The 26,610-nt window shown below is 36.9% G+C and overlaps 1 protein-coding gene and 1 non-coding gene across 2 annotated transcripts in view; both read right to left on the reverse strand.

The window, feature by feature from the left end:
* CPNE8 (copine 8) overlaps positions 1-26,610 on the reverse strand; it is a 219,232-nt gene that overhangs the window by 104,608 nt on the left and 88,014 nt on the right. Inside the window, exons 7-10 of the mRNA XM_066258094.1 lie at positions 21,699-21,762; positions 13,932-14,035; positions 7,828-7,932; positions 6,458-6,499 (exon numbers count right to left, since the gene is read on the reverse strand). Of these exons, the coding sequence (XP_066114191.1) occupies positions 6,458-6,499; positions 7,828-7,932; positions 13,932-14,035; positions 21,699-21,762 (315 nt within the window). The remainder of the gene's footprint in view (positions 1-6,457; positions 6,500-7,827; positions 7,933-13,931; positions 14,036-21,698; positions 21,763-26,610) is intronic.
* TRNAS-GGA (transfer RNA serine (anticodon GGA)) lies at positions 4,460-4,535 on the reverse strand. Its single transcript has one exon. It is a non-coding gene; the product is annotated as a tRNA-Ser (tRNA).

A 26,610-nucleotide genomic window follows, 5' to 3' on the forward strand; every position in this document is an offset into this window, starting at 1 on the left:
CAATCATGTTTGGGATATAACCTGAAGATTAAAAGCACTGAGTCTCGGCAGTTGGAAGAATAGTATAAGGATGCTAATTCTTCTTCTCAGGCCACATCTTGCAAAAGGGGCCCCAAGAAAATTGGTGATTTGGCCCCTCTGATTTTGCCAATTGGATTTAAAAAAAATAGGTCAGGAACGCCCTGAAATGGAACTAACAATGCATGAGCATACATTTAAAGGACTTTTGGATACTGGAGCTGATTTATCTGTTGTTGCTAAGCTACACTGGCCTCCTGCCTGGCCCACTCATCCAGCAGCCACAGAATTACAAGATATAGGGCAGAGTAAATCCCCTCAACAAAGTTCTAGTTTTCTACATTGGGAAGATTAAGAAGGTCATTCTGGACTTTTTTAAGCCTTATGTGCTCCCTGGATGGCCAGTGAATTTGTGGGGTAGAGATGTTTTGAAAAATATGGGAGCGTTGCTTATCAGTCCTAATGGTTTAGTCAGTGCTCAGATGCTTGATCGGGGACTTTTGCCCACCAAGGGACTAGGGAAAGAACAGCGAGGAATTCTCACCCCCATAGAAGTGGCACCCAATACCAGAAGGTGTGGATTGGGATATCAGAGTTTAGCATAGGGGTCTTGGTAGCTCTAGCTACCGCAATGGTGCATTGTGCGGACCCAATTACCTGGGAATCGGATGATCCTGTGTGGGTAGACCAATGGCCTCTTTCTCAGGAGAAACTTCGGGTAGCTGCTCAACTGGTACAAGAGCAGCTACATCTTGGGCACATTGAACCATCTAATAGCCCATGGAATACACTTCCATATTTTGATCTTGTCGCCTCCTGGATTATCAAGGGGCATAGGCGACCCTTACAGCTTATAGGTTTTGAGCCTCAAAATTATTGTTGTTCCTTTTTTCAAAGGATCAACAACAATGGCTATGGGAAACTTCCACTAAATGGCAAATCGCTCTTGCAAATCAATGACAACTTTATACTGAAACTGTCAACTTCAAGTCAGCTCAAAGTCTAGAATTATTTGCCATTATATCATGGCTTTTCAGCATTTGCTGTGTTCCCCCTTTAATCTATATACAGACAGCAGATATTTACTTATGGTGTTTCCACTATAAAGACTGCTGTCTTAGGGACAAATGCTGATAAACTATTTCAGCAGTTCCTCCTTCTTCAAAGACTTATATGTCAACATAGAGCTCCATGTTTCATAGGACATACTCGAGCTCACTCCATGCTCCCTGGAGCTTTGGCACAAGGGAATGCCCTTTTATTTGTTCTTTTTTTTTTTTTTTTTTTTTTTTTTTTTTTGTATTTTTCTGAAGTTGGAAACGGGGAGGCAGTCAGACAGACTCCTGCATGTGCCCGACCGGGATCCACCCGGCACGCCTATCGGGGGGGATGCTCTGCCCATCTGGGGTGTTGCTCTGTTACAACCAGAGCCATTCTAGAGCCTGAGGCAGAGGCCATGGGGACATCCTTAGCGGCCGGGCTGGCTTTGCTCCCTTGGAGCCTTGGCTGTGGGAGAGGAAGAGAGAGACAGGGAGGAAGGAGAGGGGGAGGGGTGGAGAGGCAGATGGGTGCTTCTTCTGTGTGCTCTGGCTGGGCATCGAACCCCAGAATACTGCACGCCAGGCCGATGCTCTACCACTGAGCCAACAGGCCAGGGCCTAGGAATGCCCTTGTTGATCAAGCTACCCAGAGGAAAATTATTTGGAGCAACCATGAGAGATCTAGCAATTCAGTCTCATACTATTCATCACCGGAACGCTGCAGCCCTGTGTGAACAGTTTCAACTTTCTCGGGAAGCAGCACGGCAGATTGGGAAATCCTGTCCAAGGGGTCCTATACTACAATCTGCCCCTTCATTTGGAGTTAACCCTCAAGGACCCCTACCAGGACAACTTTGGCAAATCGATGTTACTCATATACCTTCATTTGGCAAACAGTCCTATGTCCACATTACAGTGGATACATATTCTGGATTTATAGTAACCTCTGTCAGAACAGGAAAGGCTGCTAAGCATGTTATAGCTCATTGTCTGTATGCATTGTTCTATTATTAGATTTCCTAAACTGGTTAAACTTAAAATGCTCCTGCATATGAAGCAAAAGCATTTACTGTATTTTGTCATTCTTACAATCTTTAAAGTTAAGGTATTATTAAAGTGGACCCAGAAAATATTTTAAGGTCAATTTAAAAAAATTTAAAAGGGGGTAGTCATATCCTGGAAATCCTACAGGTTTACCATATCATGCTTTTCACTTAAAAAATTTTTTTTAATTTCTTTTGAATGCTGATGAACAGGAGACGCCAAATCTTTTTCTCCTGCAAACTACTACTTTCTTTATTTGATCCAGCTAATAAAACTGTTTTGTCTTTTTCCAAATAGCTCCAGGTATATAAAAAAGATTTATAGAGGCGGATGGGGATCCTCAAACCCCTCAGCGAGATCTTCTGAGCATGGCTTTTAAGATACCAAGAGGCAGAAAAAGCCCAATAGAGATCAGGGGACCTACCAGGTTTTAGGATACGCCCTTAAAGGCTCCAACACCCCAAAGGGATCTCATAAGATGCCATCTGGGTCCTGCTTCAATAATGGAAAGGAAGGTCATTGAGCTAAAGCCTGTCAGACTTACATGCCTCCGTTATGAGGAAACAAGGACACTGGAAGGTAGGCTTCCCCCTCGCTCCTCTAAGGGAGGGTTCAGTCTCTTCCAGCCCTGCTCCAGCCACCTATGACCTAAACTTGCCCAGAATGCTGGGGTTTGCCACTGAAGGCTGAAGGTGCCCAGGGCCGTCGGCCCCATCTACAACACTGTGGACGAGCCTAGGGTATTTCTTCCAAGAAGCAGGTAAACTGATCTCATTTGCACAAGGGCCACTTAACTATGTATTGCCTGAATAGTCAAGTTTTTTATTCTTCCCTCAAAGATCTCTGTTGTGGGTGTTGATAGTCCTATTTTCTGCTGCTTTGTTTAATATATAGTGTTTCCTTTATTCCTCCTACCTCAATGCCCCACTCATATTTCAGGCTGGGACCTACTCCTAGTTTAGAGCTCTCTTTCCCCCTTTTGCCAACTTCTATTATGAATCTACCTTTGCCACCCAGCTTAGTGTATCCCAAGGTTTTCTTTACCAAGCCAAAGTCGCAGAGCTCCAGGGAAAAGCAACCTGGTCTCATCTCTCCAGGCAGAGAACAGAAGCTCCATACCCATACATGCTGCAGATGGCTTTTTCCAGTCTACCTGAATCATTACCAGCTAGAAGCAGCGGTCACTGGGACTTGGACATGAGCTGCAAAGTATAGAATGGTGACAACAATTCCAGTGCCATGCGGACTTTTCCTGTGGGGAACTTTCCTGGACTCCTGCTCCCTGTGACTGCTCCTAACAGACTGAACTGTGGTTGGGTTGCATTTTTCAGGGATTTGGCATGGAGTTGCGGCCAACTTAGACTTGGTGAACATGTTAAGGACACTACTCTTTTATGGATTCTTGCTGTATTGGCCAAGAGTTTGCTTAAAGGCTTTAATCACTGTAAAAAAAAAGAATAGAAGACTAGATAAAGAATATGTGGCACATATAAAAAAAATAAAAATAAAAAAAATAAAGGGTGATCAGTATGAAGTCCAAAAAAAAAAAAAAAAACAAGCACAAGTCTTCCTAGATATAGGGTGGCAAATATTTGAATATTTCTTTTGTAGTTAAAGACTTTGGAGCTCCTCAATGAATACAGTTATACATATATCATCTATGTGGGAAAATGGGATGAATTTGTCCTGATTCATGGATATGAACAAGCTTTCTTAGCTGTCTTTTTTTTTCTTGTCTTCCCTTCAAAATAAAACATAGGCTAAGCATTGCAGCATTTCAAAAAAAAAAAAAAAAAAAAAAAAAAAAGCACTGAGTCTCATGTACCTGTTTGGTAGTTGCTGAAGTGTAGAGCATTATTTCTACCTTGCTCTCCATCTTCTCTTACCACTCCTTAGAAAGGAGAAAACACTAATTGGGCCAAATTGCAGGACACCTAATGGACCATGTGTGTGACTGTCGGGAAAACGGCACATATGTGCTTGCATGAGGTGTTCCAATTAGGTACTTTATTACCCATGCTGGAGAAGGGATGAGAGGAGGTGCTCCTTCAGGACAGTCCAACCTTTTTTTTTTTTTTTCTGAAGCTGGAAACGGGGAGAGACAGTCAGACAGACTCCTGCATGCACCCGACCTGGATCCACCCGGCACACCCACCAGGGGGCGACGCTCTGCCCCTCCAGGGCGTTGCTCTTTTGCGACCAGAGCCACTCTAGCGCCTGGGGCAGAGGCCAAGGAGCAATCCCCAGCGCCCGGGCCAACTTTGCTCCAATGGAGCCTCGGCTGCTGGAGGGGAAGAGAGAGACAGAGAGGAAGGAGAGGGGGAGGGGTGGAGAAGCAGATGGGCGCTTCTCCTGTGTGCCCTGGCCGGGAATTGAACCCGGGACTTCTGCACTCCAGGCCGACGCTCTACCACTGAGCCAACCGGCCAGGGCCCAGTCCAACCTTTTTGATCAAACCTTGTTCTTATCTGAATAAGAGTGCTCAGGTATCCAGACCCTTTAGGTCTGCTCCTGCCTGTGCTTAGGTATACAGACCCTCGAGCTTGGCTGCTGGCTTGCATATAGTGCCTTAGATTTTAGTTTTAACTTCATGCTTTAGCTCCATTTATCAGTGAATGTCTGAGCTGAAGTTTAAGGCATGCAACCAAGTAAAACTAAATGCCATTTGTTTTCCCATTTGTCCTTCTCCATTGGCCTCTGTATGTACAGTCTTTGGCACCACCTGGAGAGGCAGTTATCTAGGCTAAGGGGAGATTTGAGCATTTCTAGGTACCCTGGCTTTACTATCATGTTAAAATAAAAATAAAAAGTCTCTGGACCTGTATGTTTGGCTCAGAGGTAGAGAGCTGGCCAAGTGTGTAGAAGTCCCAGGTTCAATTCCCAGTCAGGGAACACAGGAAAAGTGACCATCTGCTTCTCCACCCTTCCCCTTCCCCTTTTCTATCTTTCTCTTTTCTCTTCCCACAGCCATGACTCAAATGACTCTAGCAAGCTGGCCCTGGATGCTGAGGATGGCTCCACAGCCTCACCTCAGGAGCTGAAATGGTTCAGTTGCAGAGCAATGAAGCAGTGGTCCCAGATGGGCAGAGCATTGCCCTGTAGGGAGCTTGCCAGGTGGATCTCAGTCAGGGAACATATGGCAGTCTGTTTCTCTGCCTCCCCACTTCTCACTTAATAAAAAAATAATAATAATAAAATAAAAACCTCAATATCAATCCTACTTAAAACAGAAACAGTGGAAAAACACTTAAGAAGAAAGACAAAAAGTAATACATTCCCTCTTTTATGGTCTTTAACATCTGCTGTGATATGCAGAGGGAGACCATAATTACAGAACTCTGAACAACTATTTATATTGGCAATCACCAGATATAATTCTAGCATTTTAGCTTATTGTTTGTGAGGGGTATGTCTATTCTGAGAAGAAGGGGTAGAGACTCAGGTGTGTTCCCATGAATAATATGAAATATAAAGACTATGGAAACCTTCAAAGAGATTGTGATTTTACAATCAAGATTACTTTACCCAGCAAAACTATCATTTAGAATTGAAGGACAGATAAAGAGCATCTCAGATAAGAAAAAGCTAAAAAAGTTCACCACAACCAAACCATTATTACATAAAATGTTAGAAAGTCTTCTTTAAGAAAAAGAAAAGGAAATATAAAAAAATGAACATTAAAATAGCCATAAATACATATCTATCGATAATTGATGGAATCTAAACACAAAATAAATGAATAAGAACAGAAACAGACTTATAGATACAGAGAATATTTTGACAGCTGACAGATGGGAGAGGGGTTGGAGTGAGGGTAAAAAATATGAAGGATTAAGATGTATAAAATGGTTGTTACCAAATAGTCATGGGGATATAAAGTACAGCATAATGAATATAGTCAATAATACTCTAATAACTATGTATGTTGTCAGATGGGTGTAAGGTTTATTGGGAAGATTACTTAGTAGGTTATGTAATGTGTGGTCACTGGGATATACACCTGAAATGAATGTAATAATGTATATCAACTCTAAATAAAAAATAAAAAATTGATTAAAAAGAAAAATAAAGTAAAAAAGATTGTGAGATATAGAAATCTGAGAATCAATACTCTACAGCCATAAAGCTAGAAATCATCAGATTGAAATTTACTGTGTTACTGGATAATAAGGAATACCTCTATTTTAATCTCTACATTGAAGGCAATATATTCATTCTTAAAATCTCAAGTAAACACTTCAATAATATTTGGAAAAAAAAACAAGACAAAATGAAAAATTTTAAATATGGTCATTTCAGTATACTTGTTTCTTAAAACATAGTTTCAAGAGTAAGAATAAAAGAAAATGTCTTACCTTCCATCTCGATCCCAGTCATATACCTCTACTTTGATTGTTCTGTTCATGGGAAAAATACACATAAAATTATTTAGCAAGATCAAAATAGTATATGATTGAGAATTTAAAAATAAGTTGTAACTTTTTTAGGTAAAATAGTATATGTCTGAAGATTTTACAATGTAATTTGAACTTGATTTTGCTAATTTTATTGCTTATCAATTTATATCTTAACAGAGATTTTTAAAATCTGTACTGATTCTTTACAGGGGGTACGAAAAGTATATGGGAGAGATGTGTGGTTTGATACAACTCCTTCCTCAATGGGGTGGCAAGCAGCTATTTCTCTAGTTTTGAAAACATTGTGCTAGAGCAGGATTTCTCATCCCAGCATGGATCAGAATAACACTGGGGGACTTGTCCAAACATGGATTGTTGGACCTCATGACCAGATTTCCTGGTTCAGCAGATCTCGGCTGGGGCCTGAGAACTTGGAATTCTACAAGGTTAACCAGGTGATGCTGAACCACAGCCCAAGAACCACTTTCTTAGAGAAAGAAGGACCCGTTAAATTGAGTTATGATCCTATTAAATAATAAATGAGACAAGTGGCATGACATAATTTAAAGATAATGAAATATTGGTAATCAATCATTCCTTCTATGATATTAGATAATAAAATAAATTCTCATTTTTCTCAAATATACAAGTAACAGAAAAAAATAAAAAGATTGAGTTCTTACTTTCCATTTTTTTGCTTTGCTTTCGAGGTAAACAGGGGTTTTTACATTATAATCTTAAAATCAACTTCAAAAAAAAAGAAAAAACTTTGATATTAAGAAATTTTCAAGTATACCGTGGAAAGATGTTCAGCACCACGACATCCCGTTCTAGACTCTTAGAACTTTTATGGTTTAGCAACCATGAGAACAGTGCTGCCAAAAATATCATTTTCAAGAGTTTGTCAGGGTTGATAATATACCTAGTCACTATCTTGTATTTCATATATTTACTTATTCCAGCCTAGAAAGTCAATACCAAATGAAAGCAATGAGGCAGTGAAAATTCTGGAATGATTTTTGAGTAATATGTTAAAACTTAAATATTGAATATATTTTTTAACACTTTCCTCATTTTTCGTTCTTGGGAATACAGTCAGTTTAACCAATTTTAATTCACTAAATTATTCCTCTTCCCCAATCACTGTGAATTTTTTAAAAAAGGTTATTTTAAAAAGTTTAAATAAAGCATTCATTCTCTTGTGAATACATAATTACATAGGTAAAAAGCCACCTTAAGTATTTTTAAAAAAAATCAACTTAGAACAATTGCATACAAAATCTAGAGTGAATAATCAAAGCTCTCAGAAAAGATGCCATTCAGTTTACCTGTCATAATCGCCGTTACATAATGCTCTGACTGAGATCTTGAATGCTTGCCATACAGGATTTAGAGTATTTTTGACAACTTCAGTTTTATGACAAATTGTAAAACTGTAAAAAAAAAATGTTTTTCAGTTATTTTCTTGATTCAATTATGATATATTGTTTTAGAAGTCATTCTTCCCTTTCTTTTTGTGCGGAATAAGTGTTGCCAATCCCTTTGTTGCTGCTGTATGTTTGAATAAGCAGGATTTGTTGGTTTTAAAACTTTAAAGATTAGCTCACTGTAATATAAAGCAATAAGATTTTGAGTAAACTTTACTAAAAAAGATCTTTTGCAAATACAATAAATTCTAAAATTGCTTTGTAAAAGTCTCTAAAAATTGTGAGGACATATTAACACAGAGAAAAATACCCATGGTCACTAGAATTCTGACGGTCATCAAACCCTGAGAAAAGCAGTTTTGTTGGCATGTTGAGGACAAAAACCTGGTTGGGATGGGTTTGAAAAAGAGAAGAGAAAATGAGGCAGAGTGTGTAAACAACATTTTTGAGTTCAGATTTAAAGAGCAATCGGAAGGGGGGGAAAAGAGAAATTCAGATAGCTTAAGGCAGGAGTCCCCAAACTATGGCCTGCGGGCTACATGCGGCCCCCTGAGGCCATTTATCCGGCCCCCGCCACACTTTCGGAAGGGGCACCTCTTTCATTGGTGGTCAGTGAGAGAAGCACATTGACCATCTCATTAGCCAAAAGCAAACCCATAGTTCCCATTGAAATACTGGTCAGTTTGTTGATTTAAATTTACTTGTTCTTTATTTTAAATATTGTATTTGTTCATGTTTTGTTTTTTTTACTTTAAAATAAGATATGTGCAGTGTGCATAGGGATTTGTTCATAGTTTTTTTTATAGTCCGGCCCTCCAACGGTCTGAGGGACAGTGAACTGGCCCCCTGTGTAAAAAGTTTGGGGACCCCTGGCTTAAGGGGAAAGATTAGTCAAGAGAAAGGTTTGTTTTTTGCTACTTTTTTTTTCTTTCCAAGAAGGAAATAACAGCAAACTTGTATGCTAAAGGACAGTATCCTCTAGAGAGGAACCAATTTGTGATGAATGAGAGGAAGGGAAGAAAGACTGGAGCAATGTCCTTAACACTGCCCATGGAGGAGATGCCCTGGGGAGCACTGAAAGCCATTCTTCAGGAACATTCAGGAGGCCACACTATCACAGCATAGGGTAAATTCTATGATGAGATCATGAGGAAGTTCTCCAATTGCTTCCATTTTCTTATAAGAAGCATGATCATCAGCAAAGAGTACAGAGTGCTAAAGTGTCTAGGAGCAGGTAAAGTGGATAGATTAGGGGAAAAAAGTAGGATTCCTGGGAAGTCCAAGGGCCTATTTAAAATTAATATCATGATTGTTAGTGAGGCCACTCAGTATGTGGTTCCTTCTTTATCTAAACTCTTGGCTCTTCATATCTAAAGAATTCCTAGAGGGAAGGAAGATAGCAACTCAGGAATACAAAATAAGGAATAGAATTCATGGAACCTTAAACTCAATTTTCTGATTCAAATTCCAGTGTTGTTTACACCAAACCATTCAATCTCCAGACATTAATAGAGTCCTGTACATGTTCTTATTTATTTATTTACTTGTATTTTTTCTGAAGTTGGAAACAGGGAGGCAGTCAGACAGACTCCTGCATGTGCCCAACCGGGATCCACCCAGCATGCCCACCAGGAGGCGATGCTCTGCCCATCCGGGCATTGCTGTGCCCCAATCAGAGCCATTCTAGCGCCTGAGGCAGAGGCCACAGAGTGAGCCATCCTCAGCGCCTGGGCCAACTTTGCTCCAGTGGAGGCTTGGCTGCGGAAGGGGAAGAGAAAGACAGAGAGGAAGAAGAGGTGGAGGGGTGGAGAAGCAGATGGGTGCTTCTCCTGTGTGCCCTGGCCAGGAATTGAACCTGGGACTCCTGCACGCCAGGCCAATGCTCTACCACTGAGCTAACCAACCAGGGCCATGTTCTTATTTAATGTGAATTTACACAGCAGTTCATGAGCTATAAAATGCTTAAAATATTCTTGGTAAGATCAAATGTAAACCTGGTCCTCATCAAGACCTTAGTCATAAAGTATTTCAAATGCAGGGTCCTCTCTTACCATCATGAACACGAGACTTTTACAGAACTATCGTAATGAACATTCTGCACTTAACCCTACAAAAGATATTCTCTTTTGAAGAGACTTTGAGTTCATTTTCCTCCCTTCAGGCAAGAAGAGGTTGTTTCTATTAAGATGTCAAATAGCAATACATGGGTGTGCAAAAGTTGGTTTACAATTGTAAAACAAATAAATACATTAATTAATAATAATACAAGAATAGCCTCTGTTTCCTGCACTCACAACTATCAACCTACTTTTTTCCCACCCCTGTATAATATAAAAGATCAAGTATTCATTACAAGAATTATGGCATAGTGCCATTCCCTTCCTGGTAGTATCCTCACCCATTTAAAGAAACTCATGTTACCAAATTGAAAGAGCTCTGTGGTCAATGCTCTCAGAGTTGACTCACTTAAGCAATTTAGAGACCACTAGAGACAAAAGCTATGAAAAGACTGAGAAGACTCAGAAAGGCATGATCAAGGTATCTAAAGAAGAGGGAAGAAAAGCAAAGGGGATAAGGGAGAGGTAGGCAGGGAAAAAAACAAGAACTCAAATGAGAAAAAGCAAAAAAAAACATTAAGAAAAATTCATAGGGACAAAACTATATATATTGTTTTGTTTTAGAAAGACACATTCTTAAAGATCTACAAAGGGGCTTTCTCTTCTCTTTTTATTTACTTATTTATTTATTTTTGTATTTTTCTGAAATGAGAAGCAGAGAGACAGACTCTCAAATGCGCCCAGCCAGAATCCACCAGGCATGCCCACCAGAGGGCGATGCTCTCCCCATCTGGGACGTTGCTCCATTGCAACCAGAGCCATTCTAGTGCCTGAGGCAGAGGCCTTGGAGCCATCCTCAGCACCCGGGCCAACTCTGTTTCAATGGAGCTTGGCTGCAGGAGGGGAAGAGAGAGAGAGAAAGGAGAGGGGAAGGGTGGAGAAGCAGATGGGCACTTCTCCTGTGTGCCCTGGCTGGTGCTCTACCACTGAGCCAACCAGCCAGGGCCTCTCTTCTTCTCTTGTATCATATTCTAATATATTCTAAGTCTTTGGTATGGGGAATAGATAGATAGATGATAGATAGATAGATAGATAGATAGATAGACAAATAGATGATAAAGTGAGCAACTAACAAACCATCTTCAATCCCACGTGCTTAATAATCTACTGACTTCTTTTTGACCTCTTAGCTTATGGTTAAATCAAAACTTCTGTTATAGTCTCACCAGCTATATTAATTAAATACTTTGACACTTGAAAGTTCCTTTAAGACAATGACTCATCTTCTTAGTGAGCTATTTATGAGCCAGGTAGTCATCTGTCTTTTATTAATTATTCTCACTTGTAATCCATTAGATGTGATATAGACAGCAAAATCTCAGTAGAAACTCCACTGCTAGAGTAACTAGTGCAAATCTTTATAGGAGTCTGATATATATCTTTCTAGCATTCCGGAGTATTATTATATAAATATAATGTGTATGGCTGCATTACAAATAGCACTAGTAGAAAAAAATCATTAAATAATGTGTACTAAAATGGTTTAAATAAAGCCCTTTACCAACGAACAGCTATTTCAAAGGAAAATTATTACCGAGCTATAAATATAGGTCAAGTTACCAAATTAATATAAAAGCAGAAAATAAAAAATTATACTCATATATTATTAAGATTTCATTAATGCTTTTGATGGAAATTACTTTTATTCTTTCTTAAACATACTAGGCAACAGGTAATTTTTGGAATAGCTCCAATTCAAAAAAATGCTAAAAATAAGGCTAAAATCTTTGCAGTCAAAAATAGAGACTTATATTTAAAAAGGGAGGAGTAAATGTATTTTTGTCCATTTAAAATAATACACACACACATTATTAAGACATTAATGAATGTCTTACCATATGTACTTGGGTTAGCTGGTGAAGTAGTTTTATGTTTATAAATATATGTTGGAAAATTTTCTGAAATGAGATTCATCAAATTTTAGTAATACTATAGTTGTTTTTAACTAATTTCAGATTTTTGGATGAGTTCTACTTCAATTCTTTAATATTTAGATTTCATTTAATGAATAAGTTATCATTCAGATGAGCATAATAAATTTCTGCAATGTAACTCTTACCAGTAGCATAGAATATGTGAAACACTGGAATGTATAACCAATCTTTATGAATAAATAAAATTAAAAGAATAAAAATAAAAAATTCTGGAAACAAGGCATTCAGACAGAAGGAGACATAAGAAAATAGTGATTCAAAAATTTTGAGCTCACTTAAATTTTTTTTTCTATGAAATGATTAGAAAATGTGATTTTCTTCATTGTCTAATATTCTTCACATGGATAAAATCAGTGTTCAGATGCAGATGTTACTCTAACATTTTAATCACCAAAACAGGTGGAAAGTACACTAAATCCAATAATATGACATCGTAACAAAAATAGCCAACAATTGCCCAGTAGCTGCACCAAAAAAACCCCACAAGGCCCCGGCTGGTTGGCTCATCAGTAGAGCATTGGCCCAGCGTGTTGAAGTCCCAGGTTTGATTCCCAGCCAGGGCACACAGGAGAGGCACCCATCTGCTTCTCCACCCTTCCTGCTCTCCTTTTTCTCTCTCTCTCTCTTCTCCTCCAGCAGCCAGGGCTCCATTGGAGCAGAGTTGGCCCGGGTGCTGAGGATGGCTCCATGGCCTCTGCCTCAGGCACTAGAATGGCTCCAATCACAGTGGAGCAATGCCCCAGAGGGGCCAAGATAGCCCCCTGGTGGGCATGCCGGGTGGATCCAGGTTAGGCACATGTGGGAGTCTGTCTGACTGCCCCCAGCTTCTCACTTTGGAAAAATACAAAAACAAAAACCCACAATAAGTAAAGCATCATCTTCTACTGCCCAATATATTCACTTCAAATAGCACACTTTTATTTTTATGTAACATTTTATATACTATTACATAATATTAACATGTTATATAATCTTATTGTATGTGTAGCAGATTTTTTTCCATTCCAGTCCCCTCATTTCTAACCTCTAAATGATGCTTTCTCTTTAGTTAATATTTTATTAATCATAGTTAAGAAAAGACAATATAAAAATATTATACTATAAGAATAATAATACAGCAACTAACATTTAAATTATTTTTATGTGATAGGCAAGCTTCAATGCAAGCTACTTTGCATAGTAACCCAAGTAATACTCTAAACAACCCTATGAAATAGCTATAATTTAATAATTTACCAATGAAGAAATTAAGTTTGATTTACAAATGAGGAAACTAAGTCTCATATAATTTATAAAACTTGCCAATGGTCCCATGCCTATTGATTAGCAGGGTCATAATTTAAACCATGTCAACAAAACCCTAGCCCACAATTTTAACCACTAAACTTTCTCATAAATACATTCAATATGAATCAAAGGAAACAATAAAATATAATTAGTGGTAGAGTCATATACAGTAGATTATACTCTATAAACCATGGATACACTCTCAGACTACATAGAAACAAATCTAATCATGACTGGTAATATATTTAAATTACCAGAATATAATGAAAAGTTTTATTGACTGTTAACTTTTTTTTTATAAAGCCTCTACTATGAAAAAAAAACCAATCTGTAAAGTCCATTTCCTTCTCTAAGAAAATAGTCTATAACTAAATATATTAGATGTCCACAAAAAAAAAAATTCTTCCATATTATTAAGGCAACATTATAATTTTATAACATGTAAAGAGGAACTGTTTCCACGAAGCTGAAAATCATTCATTTTAAATATCAAACAAAACATGTGAAATGCTTAGAAAGTTATTCATTGTTACTGAGATGTAAAAATCACATACATTATTAAAATACAAAAATATTTTACTTTGTTCACATTAATGACCTTCTCTGAGAAAAATAATTCATATATCATCCTCACTGTAGAGTATAAATGCATAAAATATAAATGTACCTGCCATCTTCATTACTTCGATAAAATACAAGAAAAGGATCTGATTTTCCAAAGAAATCCTTCTTGTCCAATTTGTTAGCACAAAATTGCATCAGAACAGCATCCTGAAAACAAATTTAATAAAATAGCTCAAAATCTGGGTTATAAATAACTAGAAACTGCAGATCACAAGCAACTCTTGACAAGAAAACATATTTGCCATTTTAATGCAAATGACCAAGAGTGAGAGAATCTCAGACAACATACAATTGCTTTCTGAAGGACTGGAAGATTGGAAAATTGACCTTGTAAGTATTTGATCTAATCACAACTGTAACTTTTAACAACTCTGTAACATTTTCCTCCTGAAAAGTGATATTAAGCTAGATGATTCTAGGTACCCAATACCATATTACCAATATCTTCATTCATATCTTCAGTTATTCAAGCATACAATTTTAGAACATAAGCATTTTTTAATTCCTGAGGAAATATTTACGAAGCATCTACTCTCTCTCATGTATAGAAGTTAAGATATATTGGATGACTACATGAGGAACAAGACAGATTCAGACTCTGACCACATCGTTTACCATCTACAGGGGAAAAACGTTTTCTTAATTATATATACACAAGTGTTCCACAATGTCTCAATAACTACATTTAAAAATAATTTCTATCCTGACCAGGCGGTGGCACTCTAGATAGAGTGACAGACTGGGATTCCAAGGACCCATGTTCAAAACCCCGAGGTCACCAGCTTGAGCATGGGATCATCTGGTTTGAGCAAGGCTCACCAGCTTGAGCCCAAGGTGGCTGGCTTGGTTCAGTCGGCTGTACACCCCCCCCCCAAGGCACATATGAGAAAGCAATCAATGAACTAAGGTGCCACAACAAAGAGTTGATGCTTCTTGTCTCTCTCCCTTCCTTTCTGTCTGTCCTTATCTGTCCCTCTCTCTATCTCTCTGTCACAAAATATAATAATAATAATAATTTCTATTGCAATGAACTTCAAGAAAAGCAAAGCGCCTGTTTTCAGTTTGCAATTTCAATTAAGCATGTGTATGTTAACCACTATTCCAGACTAATCATTTTTATCAATGTATATTCTCAAGCATTCAAAATTTACATGATTTAGCTTAAACAAACTGGGGTATCATAAATCAAGGATATGCAACATTATTTAATTAAGTAATATAAGCTTTTTGAAAGGTAGAAACTTTGTAGTAAATTTAATAATAAAATCACTTCTGCTTTGTTTGCTTTTTTAACTGATAGAAGACACTAGCATTTTTGGAAAGAGGTAGAGAGTCAAAGTAATTCAGATCAAATCAAGACATCACAGTTTTAAACACTATTTGGTGAAAATGTTAACAATACCTAAAAAGGCACTCTCTTATTCACCACTTCTTTATGTTGCAAAGTCCAGTAACACTTACTAAGCATCCACAATTTCATTACAGTGGTCCCTTGACTATCATGGGGGTTAGGTTCCAGAGCCCCCCATGATAGGCGAAAATCCGTGAAGTAGTGACCTTATATTTATTATTTATATATATTTTAAAGCTTCATAAACCCTCCCCACACTCTTATAAACCTTTCCCACACTTATTTTGCCACAAAAATGATAAAAATAGCCCTGGCCGGTTGGCTCAGTGGTAGAGCATCGGCCCGGCGTGCAGAGGTCCCAGGTTCGATTCCCGGACAGGGCATATAGGAGAAGCGCCCATCTGCTTCTCCACCCCTCCCCCTCTCTTTCCTCTCTGTCTCTCTCTTCCCCTCCCGCAGCCAAGGCTCCAATGGAGCAAAGATGGCCCAGGCGCTGGGGATGGCTCCTTGGCCTCTGCCCCAGGCGCTAGAGTGGCTCTGGTCGCAACAGAGCGACACCCCGAAGGGGCAGAGCATCACCCCCTGGTGGGCAGAGCTTCGCCCTTGGTGGGCGTGCCGAGTGGATCCCAGTCGGGCGCATGCGGGAGTCTGTCTGACTGTTTCTCCCCGTTTCCAGCTTCAGAAAATACAAAAAAAAATGATAAAAATAGTAAATATATATACCTATATACCACAAAAATTCCATCCGCGATACAAAATTAGATATATGCGATTTAAAAATCTGTGATACAGTGAGACCACGAAAAGTGAACTGTAATATCCCGAGGGATGACTATTTCCTTTCAGAAATTGCAGAACACTATACAAGAGATGATCCTGTTTGTCATTCATTCAATCATATACTTTCTTAGTAACATTTCTCAAGTAATAACGCACAGAAGTGCCTAGCTCTAGATTTTTCCTTTTCCAAAGCATTGGCCGAGTGTTATTTTACTTTGTTATTTAGAATATAGATGTGATAACTTCTGCCAGAGAAATACTCACATTAGAGCAGGCACTAGCCTTTAAGCAGGCAGTTACAATAAACATTTTAAGCAAGGGCAACAACAAAATGAATATGATTAATAACTTAAGTTTCTCCACCTTGATCACTTTTCAAATTGGGATTTAGAGATCAAAGATTTATGTACTATCCATTAAGGAAGCAATGAGAGAGTCACTTGGATGGTCCAACTATAAAATCAAAGGCAAAACTGCAAAGAAAGGGCTGGCGTTTTCTTTTGTTTGTTTTATTTGTTTTGAATGTTCTTTTGTCTTCACATATATTAAATGCCTTGGGTGAGAATGATTTTCTAAGTACATGGGACAAAGACATTGTTCTTGCCCCTAAGTAAAAAAGAAAAACCCTTGAAGACATTCTCCCAAAGCATCTAGACTCCCAAAAACATAATGATATACTTAAATGCATAATATATAAGTAAAATGTTTATATTTCAAACTGATTATAAATTAAACTTCAAAGACATAAAATATTGTTTAAAAATTATCATATGATCATAAATAAATATAATACCAAGTTGTAATTATTCAAATTATATTCCTTAAGGTTTGCAAAATGAATAATCAATTCAAAACAAAGATTTCTTTCAGTGTACCAAATTATATAAATATAAGAAAACTGTATTTTGCAATTACCCAAGTTAGTAACATAGCAGGGATTTTATCTGTAACAAATAGAAAAAAATCTAATTTCTTAGGAAAAATCAAGCATATATTTATACTTATTTTCTGAAATATACAGGCATCATTGTAAAGGTTTTTTCTTTTTAAAAATCTCTTATGCTTAAGGCCACCTGAGAGAATTTTCAAACCTTTCTTCGCTACTCTACACCAGTATAACAAACTTTCTATTGAAGAAATCCACTTGAATATTTCCCAAGCACTTCTAACAAGTTCAAATTTAACTTCTTTCTCCTATCATTCTCCTAGCTCAATTAGCAGCTCGTCATCCACACAAGTGATCAAGGAGCTGCTCTCGAGCTCTTGCTTTTTCTTCCCCTCTATGCAATCCTTCACCAAGTTGTACCATTCTGAGTCTAAAACACTCCTCAAATTTTCACTGCAGCAACCCTGGCACCACTGTAGTTAGTCCAAGCTGACCTCCTCTCCCACCCACACATGTGCAGTGGCATTTACTCCTTTCTCCGTCTTCCTTTCTTGGACACATCCAATCCATTCTCCATTCAGCAGAGCCGTGGTCTTAAAACATGAAAGAAATAATGCTATACATAACTTAAAAATGCTTCAAGGCTTTGCCCTATATTTCAGATAAACAGAATCTTTAACATGGTCTACAAAGCCCAACACCAAAGGGGTTCTGAAGCTGCCTTTCCACCTTCATCTCGCTAAGTCTTACCTTAATCATCTCACACTCTTAGGTCCTTGTCATCAAACACCACACACACTCCTTTCCCTTCTCAGGGATTATACACAGTTGCACACACTGTTGGAATTCTTATCCTTTGGCTGGAAAGCCACTCCTCAGGGTTTAGCTAAATGTCCTTTTTTCAAAGAGGCCTGCATGACATACTCCTCCATAGAAATGAGATTTTCAATTGTCTCATAATATATTTGATCACTTAGTACATATCATGACCCATTTGCCTGCACAGTCATCTGATAAATGTCTGTATTCCCCACAAACTATGTGTTTATTGAAGACAAGGTCCAAGGTGGTTTGTTGTTTTTTTCTCACAATTATAGTCCAAGCATCCATTTCTCAGACTAGTACATTTTATAATATTGTTGAATCAATGGATCAGAATGAAAAATAGTCTTTGTGGATATTTTCAACCTACTTGTAAGTTATGATTTATACATCGTTCAAATGACGCCTTTTTCCTACAGAGTAACCATCTGGAGGTAGGGGCATATTAAGAATACTATCAGCATTTTTAACCACTTTGCTGTATATCTGAAACTAATACAGAATAATATTAATGTAAATTGTTAATTGAAAAATATTTTTAATAAATTTACAAAAGAATATCAGCATTTTACAAGTCCAGAAATTAAAGCTCAAAGAATATAAACTCACTCATCTGTAAAGGAAATAAGACTGAAATTTAGCCTGACCAGGCGGTGGCACAATAAATAGAGCATTGGACTGAGATGCGGAAGGACCCAGGTTCAAGACCCTGAGGTCGCCAGCTTGAGCGCGGGGCTCATCTGGTTTGAGCAAAAAAAGCCCACCAGCTTGAACCTAAGGTTGGCTTACTAGGTCTGCTGAAGGCCTGCAGTCAAGGCACATATGAGAAAGCAATCAATGAACAACTAAGGTGTTGCAATGTGCAATGAAAAACTAATAATTGATGTTTCTCATCTCTCTCCGTTCCTGTCTGTCTGTCCCTGTCTATCCCTCTCTCTGACTCACTTTCTCTGTTAAAAAAAAAGACTGAAATTTAGTAGTCCTGACTCTAAAGTTTATCCTCAAGTTAATGACTGCCAATGTGTTTTAAAGAAATATAAAATGTCAATTCATACAATGTAAAGTGTGAAATACATATCTCATTCAAAATTCTCAATATTTTAAAAGTACCCTAAAATGTAAGTAAAAGGCACTGTCTCTTTTGAAGTAAATATGAACATTTCTTTGAATATATTTCTTCTTTCTATTATACTAGCATAGTAATGAAATATTATTTCAAGGTTTATACATATCATATTAATAGAGATAGTGATTATTGATAACACTGTAGCTATCAGAACACAGAATATACAAAATGAAATTAAATATTCTAAGTGTTTTTAAAATATTAGATCTATAATTTCTAAGTATAAGAGATATGTTTACTTATTGAAAGATAATTGCAGATGTTCTTAAAGCTTTAATAGTATAAAGTGGTAAAGATGCCTGTAGATCATTAAATAACAGATTCCACTTCTTTTACATGGACACTTTAGAAGAATTTTCCTGTTTTCCAAGCAAAACAATAGAATTGAAAGTGGAAGGCATATAAGATGCAAGGCCATACTCAATATGGTATCAAGGCCTTGGTATCTTGGTTTTCTTATAAAACAAATTAATATAAATATGTTCATTGGCATATTTATATAAAATCACCTTAATTTCAGATTTTGACAAAATAGCATGTTAATGTCACTTTAAAGAACATGTATCCTATTGACCTGGAAGTTCTTTTTCTCCTTCCTCCCTCATTATACAAAACTCCTATCATCATACACATGAACAAAAAGGGGTAGTCAAACTTTTTATAAAAACTGCCCACTTTTGCAGTGCTGGTCAACCTAGTCCCTACCACCCGCAAATGGGCGGTCCAGCTTTCATGGTGGGCCAATCATGGCACCATTCGGTTGCTCTGCTACCACCCACCATGAAAGCTGAAAAGGGCGGTAGGGACTAGGTTGACCAGCACTGCAAAAGTGGGTGGTTTTTATAAAAAGTTTGACTACCCCTGGATGATACCATTAAAAAAAACCGTTGTACAAATTAAACTTAAGAAATAGGATGGTAGGCATTATTTTTGCATTTAAATAATTATAATATTTTTGTAAGGTATTTTAGTACTATATCAAGAATGCTTTCATATACATTATATTTTCAGATTATATAATATGGTAGTCAATTTTCAGAGATAAGAAAAAATTTAAAAATATTCTAGTGATTGGTTCACATGTTTGGCTCCCCCCCTCACCCTCTGCAGATAGAGAAAGTAAAAGAGCAATCAAGTGACTTAATAAGCCAAAGAACAGCCTGACCAGGCAGTGTGCAGTGGATAGAGCGTCAGACTGGGAAGAGGAGAACCCAGGTTCAAGACCCCGAGGTCGCCAGCTTGAGCGTGGGCTAATCTGGTTTGAGCAAAGCTCACCGGCTTGAGCCCAAGGTCGCTGGCTTGAGCAAGGGGTCAATCAGTCTGCTATAGCCCCTCAGTCAAGGCACATATGGGAAAGTAACCATTGAACAACTAAGGTGCTGCAACAAAGAATTGATGCTTCTCATCTCTCTCCCTTCCTGTCTGTCTATCCTTCTCTCTGTCTCCCTCTGTCTTTGTTACACACACACACACACACAAATTTTTTTTAAATAAGCCAAAGTACAAATTACCAATACTGGCAGAAACAAAACTCAACTCAGTCTGATGGTCCTTAGCAGAGTTCTACTGTAAGTAGTTTTTGGCATTTTACAAATGAGAAAACTAAAACTGAAGTGAGGAGGACCTGCTCAAGGTGATGAAAACAATGGGAGCAAAAAGAAAAGATCTCATTCAAATGCATTTTTAACTGCTTAAATTCCAATATTCCTGTTTAGTTATCTCCACAACCCTCTTATTATAGTTTCATTTTGTTATTTCACTACCCAATCCCCAGAATCTCAAAAGTATATAATCAACTGAAATGCTCAGTTTCCATCATTTGCTGTCACGTAATATCATGTTTTTCTGACCACATGCCTTTTTTAATACACACACACACACACACACACACACACACACTTAAGTACATAAAGTCATAATGATTATATTTAAATATATATCTGGAAATTAAAGTTAAAAACAGATAATAATTAATAGCTGTCTGTACAAAAACTATGGCCAATTCCAAAGTACTAAATTTTGGTACTTTTAGGAACTACTATACCTAAAATCATAAAGCAAATTTTGTAAATAAAGAGTACTGAGATTTCATTTCTTTTCCCCAGAAAAAACAATCACCAGGGATCCATTGGGCCATAATGACAGACAGTATTGACTTCAGATTCAGAGAGTCGTCATGACTTCCCATGTGAAGTGGCATAGCTACCAGCTCTCCTTGACAACAACGAAATCAGTGAACATGTGTCAATGGCTGTATCAGCAAATCACAACTAAAAATAAAAGTTGTCTAAAAACACTGACTACACACTTCATATCATCATGTTCCCAGTTGGAGTGGTAACTTGGTTCTTTCTTCAAATGTGGACTCCCCAAGCTAACAAAGATGGGACTGTGTATATTCTGAATTAATTCAATTATAAACATGGAAAAAGTTATGTTAGGGTGGCAGAAGGGCTGAAGTGAAATGACTAAAAATATTTCTTCAATATCACACATAATAAATCTTAAAAAATTTTTATAGGAACTTAATGGATTGGTACAATTGATAATTCCTTATATTAATGCCCATAATGATAATGACATTAGGTTTTATTTTGAAATTTTCTATCTTTTAAAAAGATTATGAAAAAAACTGATTATCCTTTTTGGACTATAGAATATAGTCTCTTTGGTTAAAGTACTAAGTATCCAAAGTGATAATTCATGAGTTATAGAATTATTTAGCACATAGTTTCAATTATATTTTGCTAAAATTACTTAAGTTAATCATTTATGTAAAGTTTCAAAAATATCAGCTTAAAGAAATGTTAGAAATACTATTTAAATTGAAGAAATATTTACTTACCCTGCAACAGTTTAATTCCTCTGCTGTAAGTATGATAGTACCACATTTCTTCCCTGGAATTCCTCTAAAACAAAAAATATATATATTTTATATGCATTAATATTTTCTATTTATATTATATATTTTATTTTTTATAACCTAATAGAGTACTATTAATGGATGTGCTCTTTTTTAACACAATATATTCCCAGTTCCAACACTGAGTTTATCCTATATATCCACATATCCTGACCAAGCTAAACATTGATCACATTCAACATGTCAGTCCTCTGCCCAAGAATATTCAACAGCTTCATATTGTCTACCATATTGTTTTAGATAATATAATAATAAAGCATTCTCCCACGGTTTCTAAGATTTCTATTATATGATTAAAACTTATACCTAATCTTGGTTTTCATACTTCTTTCCTCTTTCATTAACATGGTTACTTATTTGCATTTACTTTTTTCTGACATTCCTATGCCCTGACATACCTGACTGAGTTTGTTAACTGTTCTCTGTGCTGCCTCACACTTTTCATATCCCCAGATGAAGTTCCATTTGTTCTACGAAAGCTCAGACTTCTTTACAGTCTTATTGCATTTAATTATTTCTAAATTATTACAATCATGTATTTTCAACCTTTGTTTTTGCAAGTTGATTATAAGCTGTATAAAAGCAAAATTCATGACATAATCCTCTTGTAAACCAACAAAGTTAGATACTGATACATAGCGGGTGGTCAATATATAAGAAAAATACATTATACATAAGTAAAATTAAGCAAGTTTAACTCCCATTCAGTTTGCTTTTTACATGTCTCTGGTATATTAATGTTCATATAGCTTCTAGCTGACACTGAGAGAAAGGCCCACCAGGAAACCGCAAGGGGTATGCATGGTTCCCTGCTTTACAGGAGGGAATACAGAGACAAGACCATGAGAATCTTCCAGATTCACCTTTGCTCTGAGAGTATACTTCATGCTTCTTTTGCCCTCTCAACTCCTCTGTTTGTCCTGGGAACTAAAGTTGGAAAATTAGAGCCCAATGAGTGCTTTTGTCCACAAGAATATAATTCATCTTACAGTTTTATTTGTACCAGCATGTAGACAACAAATGCATAACTCCTTATTCTCCATGATAAAGGGATTGGAGTCTTAGTGTCTCAACTGGGAACAAGGTAGAAGAATGTAAAGTTAAAATATTCTGAGTTGTGAATATATCAATAAAATTGTTCCCACTCTAAAACTGCTCTGTTTTTCTTTCTTCCTATTCTAAAATTTCTTATGGAGAACACCACTTGGTTTTGAACTAAAAATGCCAGCTCGTGCAGGAACCCGCCTATCACAAAATCTTGTTTCCATTCTTTATTCCCCATTAGGGAAATTACAAATGTCAGGATCTCCCATCTCCTCCAGGTCTTTATGATTAAGAGATCCATTAATTTATCCTTGTACATTTTTTCTTAAAATACTCCATGCATAATTTCACAGTTAATTTTTCTAATCTAGCTGTGTCTTCTTTTTCTTCCTTCTGTGTGTGAATAAGATTTATATTTTCAGCACTATGGTAAACACCTTAACTGAACATCTACCTAAAAATACTTTGAAATGCTGACTAAAATTTGGAAAAAGTCTTTATAACTAGTCTGACAACCAGGCAAGAAAGTGAGAACCAATCAGAAGTTGAAGATGGAAAGCCAGAGGGCAAGCAGAAGTGAACCCAGGAGAGTCTGATCTGGGTTTGCTTTTATGGCTCCTTAGCTTAGGGCATGAAAACAAAAGACAAAAAACAAGGAGTGGGGGAGAGAGACTCATCAGGTGAGAAATTCAATAAATGGCCAACTCACAGCATAAAGCTTCGATCAGAATGAATATTTTGACTGACTGTAGTGTAAATATGATATTAAGGTATCCCCTCTGAAGAAGCCTTAAAATAAATCCCTGCCTTAAAACTTGATGATGAATAAAAGACAAAATATATCTCTTAATAATTCAGACCCTAACTAGGCTTGCTGCTTTAATTTGTACTACTGAGGTAGTTACAAAATGTTCTAACCAAAATTTTAGTAAATGCAAGTGATCCAAAGTGCCTGGTAAATGCAAACCTCTCTGAAAGAGTTTGCCTTCAAACTACATCTCAAAGTATCCTCACATTTAAACTTTAAAAAAGCATATATAATATGCTTTTAGAGTATTTAGAGTCTCCAGAAACAACAAACTGCAGAATCAAACACAGACTTAGAATACTAGAAATATTATGCATCATATATAACATGTAAATACATATAAGTAAAATTTAAAGAGAAAAATTGAAATCTGAGTGACTAGCAAAAGCCTACAAAATAATCAAGAATATTTCAGAAAAAAAGAATATAGAACTTCTAGAAATAATAATAAAAATAGAAATAAAAAGCCCAGAGGATGAATCTAACTATATATAGTTCAGTCATAGGACAGTTAGTGAATTGACAGATGAGTGTAAAACTATCCACAATGCAGCACACAGAGGCTGACACAGAACTATTATGAAGAGGTTTAGAGACATGCAGGACAAAAGCAAAAGATTCAATATATGTTTAATCAGAAGTTCAGAGGAAAGAATGAATGAAGGAGATGAAATATTTGAAAAGTGAATGTCTAAAAACGAATGAAAAAAATTAATTTCCGGATTCAAAACGTCCAATGAATCACAAGCAGGAAAAATAAAAATAAATTTATAACTATACACATGATAAGTACAGGGCAAAACACTGGAAATGAAGGGCATATATTCAAAGGAACCAAAGAAAAGGATAGATGACCTACAAAGCAAGAATATTATGCTAAGAGCTGAATACTAAACAAAAAAGATTAGAAGCTGAAAGATTGGAAGCACATCACCAATGACTTGAAAGAAAATATTTGTCACCCTAGGATTGTATACTGTATATTCACTTTTAATAACAGGCATTAACTAGATATGTTCAAACATTAAAAATTGAGTAAATACATTTCCACTTATCTTGGGTTATTACAGTTTTTTTATTCCTAACTGGTGTCATGCTGGTATATTTTTAATTTATCCTCTCCATGATGACAAATTGATTGGATCATGAATTCTGATCATGAAATTCAGTCATAAAGCTTTCCATTTTCCAGAGACTCTATCTGGATCATACGACAATTTTATACTTATTAATTAGGACATAATAACCTTCATAAATTCAGCCACTATTAAGTCTCTAGTTCCATCTTTCCACCATTTTTTAAGAGTCACACTGTTTGTTTCCTGCATCCATATCAAATGTTTCATTTCTCCCTAACTTTACCTGGAATAATCACCCTACTAACCACTCAAAGAATCAACTCAGTGATTTTTACTCATCTTTCAAATTTGCTTTAACTTATGCAACATTTATTAAAATTCACCACATACTATGTCATAAAATATTTACTAAAATGTCACAATCATTTATCAAAACAATTGAGTTAGACACTACTGACAAATGTCAATATTTAAAATATTTGTAAAAACTCATTATTAAAAAGAGACATAATAGAAAAGAGAGAATACTAAGAATGCACAATAATAAAAATAACACCTGAAAAATTCTATAAATTTAGTAATTTGTAAAAAATATAAACAAAATAGTATTAAACAAAAACTCAGTAGTGTGTTAGTAAAAGCTAATATAACACAAACACAATAATGCTAGGAAACCTCAGTACTCCACTTTCAGTAATGGATAGAACACTAGAAAGAATCAATAAGAAAACAGGGGACTTGAACAGCACTATAAACTAGTTGGCCCTAACAAACATATACAGCCAGCTCCATCCAATAACAACAAAATATACATTCTTTTAAAGGGCACATGGAAAGTCTTCATAAGAGACTACATGTCAGGCCACAATACAAGTCATAACAAATTTAAAAAGCTTAAAATTATATAAAATATATTTTCCAATCACAGTTAAATAAAATTAGAAGTCAATAGTGACAGGAAAATAAAAAGCAAAAGTGTGTAGAGAATGAACACACACTCTTAAACAAGCAATGGATTAAATAAAAAGTCACAAGGGAAACTGGAAAAATATCTTGAAACAAATGAAAATGAAAACACAACAGGCCAAAATATATGTGATGCAGTGAAAGCAGTGCCCAGAGGGAAGTTTATAGTTATAAATTCTTATATATTTTTTAAAAAGACAAATGAAAGGCCCTGGCCGGTTGGCTCGGCGGTGGAGCGTCGGCCTGGCGTGCGGGGCACCCGGGTTCGATTCCCGGCCAGGGCACATAGGAGAGGCGCCCATTTGCTTCTCCACCCCCCTCCCCTCCTTCCTCTCTGTCTCTCTCTTCCCCTTCCGCAGCCAAGGCTCTATTGGAGCAAGGATGGCCCAGGCGCTGGGGATGGCTCCTTGGCCTCTGCCCCAGGCGCTGGAGTGGCTCTGGTCGCGCAGAGCGACGCCCCGGAGGGGCAGAGCATCGCCCCCTGGTGGGCAGAGCTTCGCCCCTGGTGGGCGTGCCGGGTGGATCCCGGTTGGGCGCATGCGGGAGTCTGTCTGACTGTCTCTCCCTGTTTCCAGCTTCAGAGAAATACCAAAAAAAAAAAAAAAAAAAGACAAATGAATCATAACAACCTAGCCTATACCTCAAATAACACACACACACACACATACACAAAAGGACACACTAAACTCAAATTTAGCAGAAAAAAAGGAAATAATAAAGAGTAGAACAGGTAACAAGAATAGAGAATAGAAAAATAATACAAAAATCAATGAAACTAAGCTCTATTTGGAAAAAAAACCCCACAAAATTAATAAAGCCTTAGGTGAACTAAGAAGAAAGAAGCTGGGAACACCCAGATATAATCAGAAATGAACGGGGATATTACAACCAATGCCCCATATATAAAAAAGATTATAAAAGAATATTACAAACAATT

The sequence above is a fragment of the Saccopteryx bilineata genome, chromosome 2 (genome assembly GCF_036850765.1).
Source record: "Saccopteryx bilineata isolate mSacBil1 chromosome 2, mSacBil1_pri_phased_curated, whole genome shotgun sequence".
Taxonomy (NCBI): Eukaryota; Metazoa; Chordata; class Mammalia; order Chiroptera; family Emballonuridae; genus Saccopteryx; species Saccopteryx bilineata.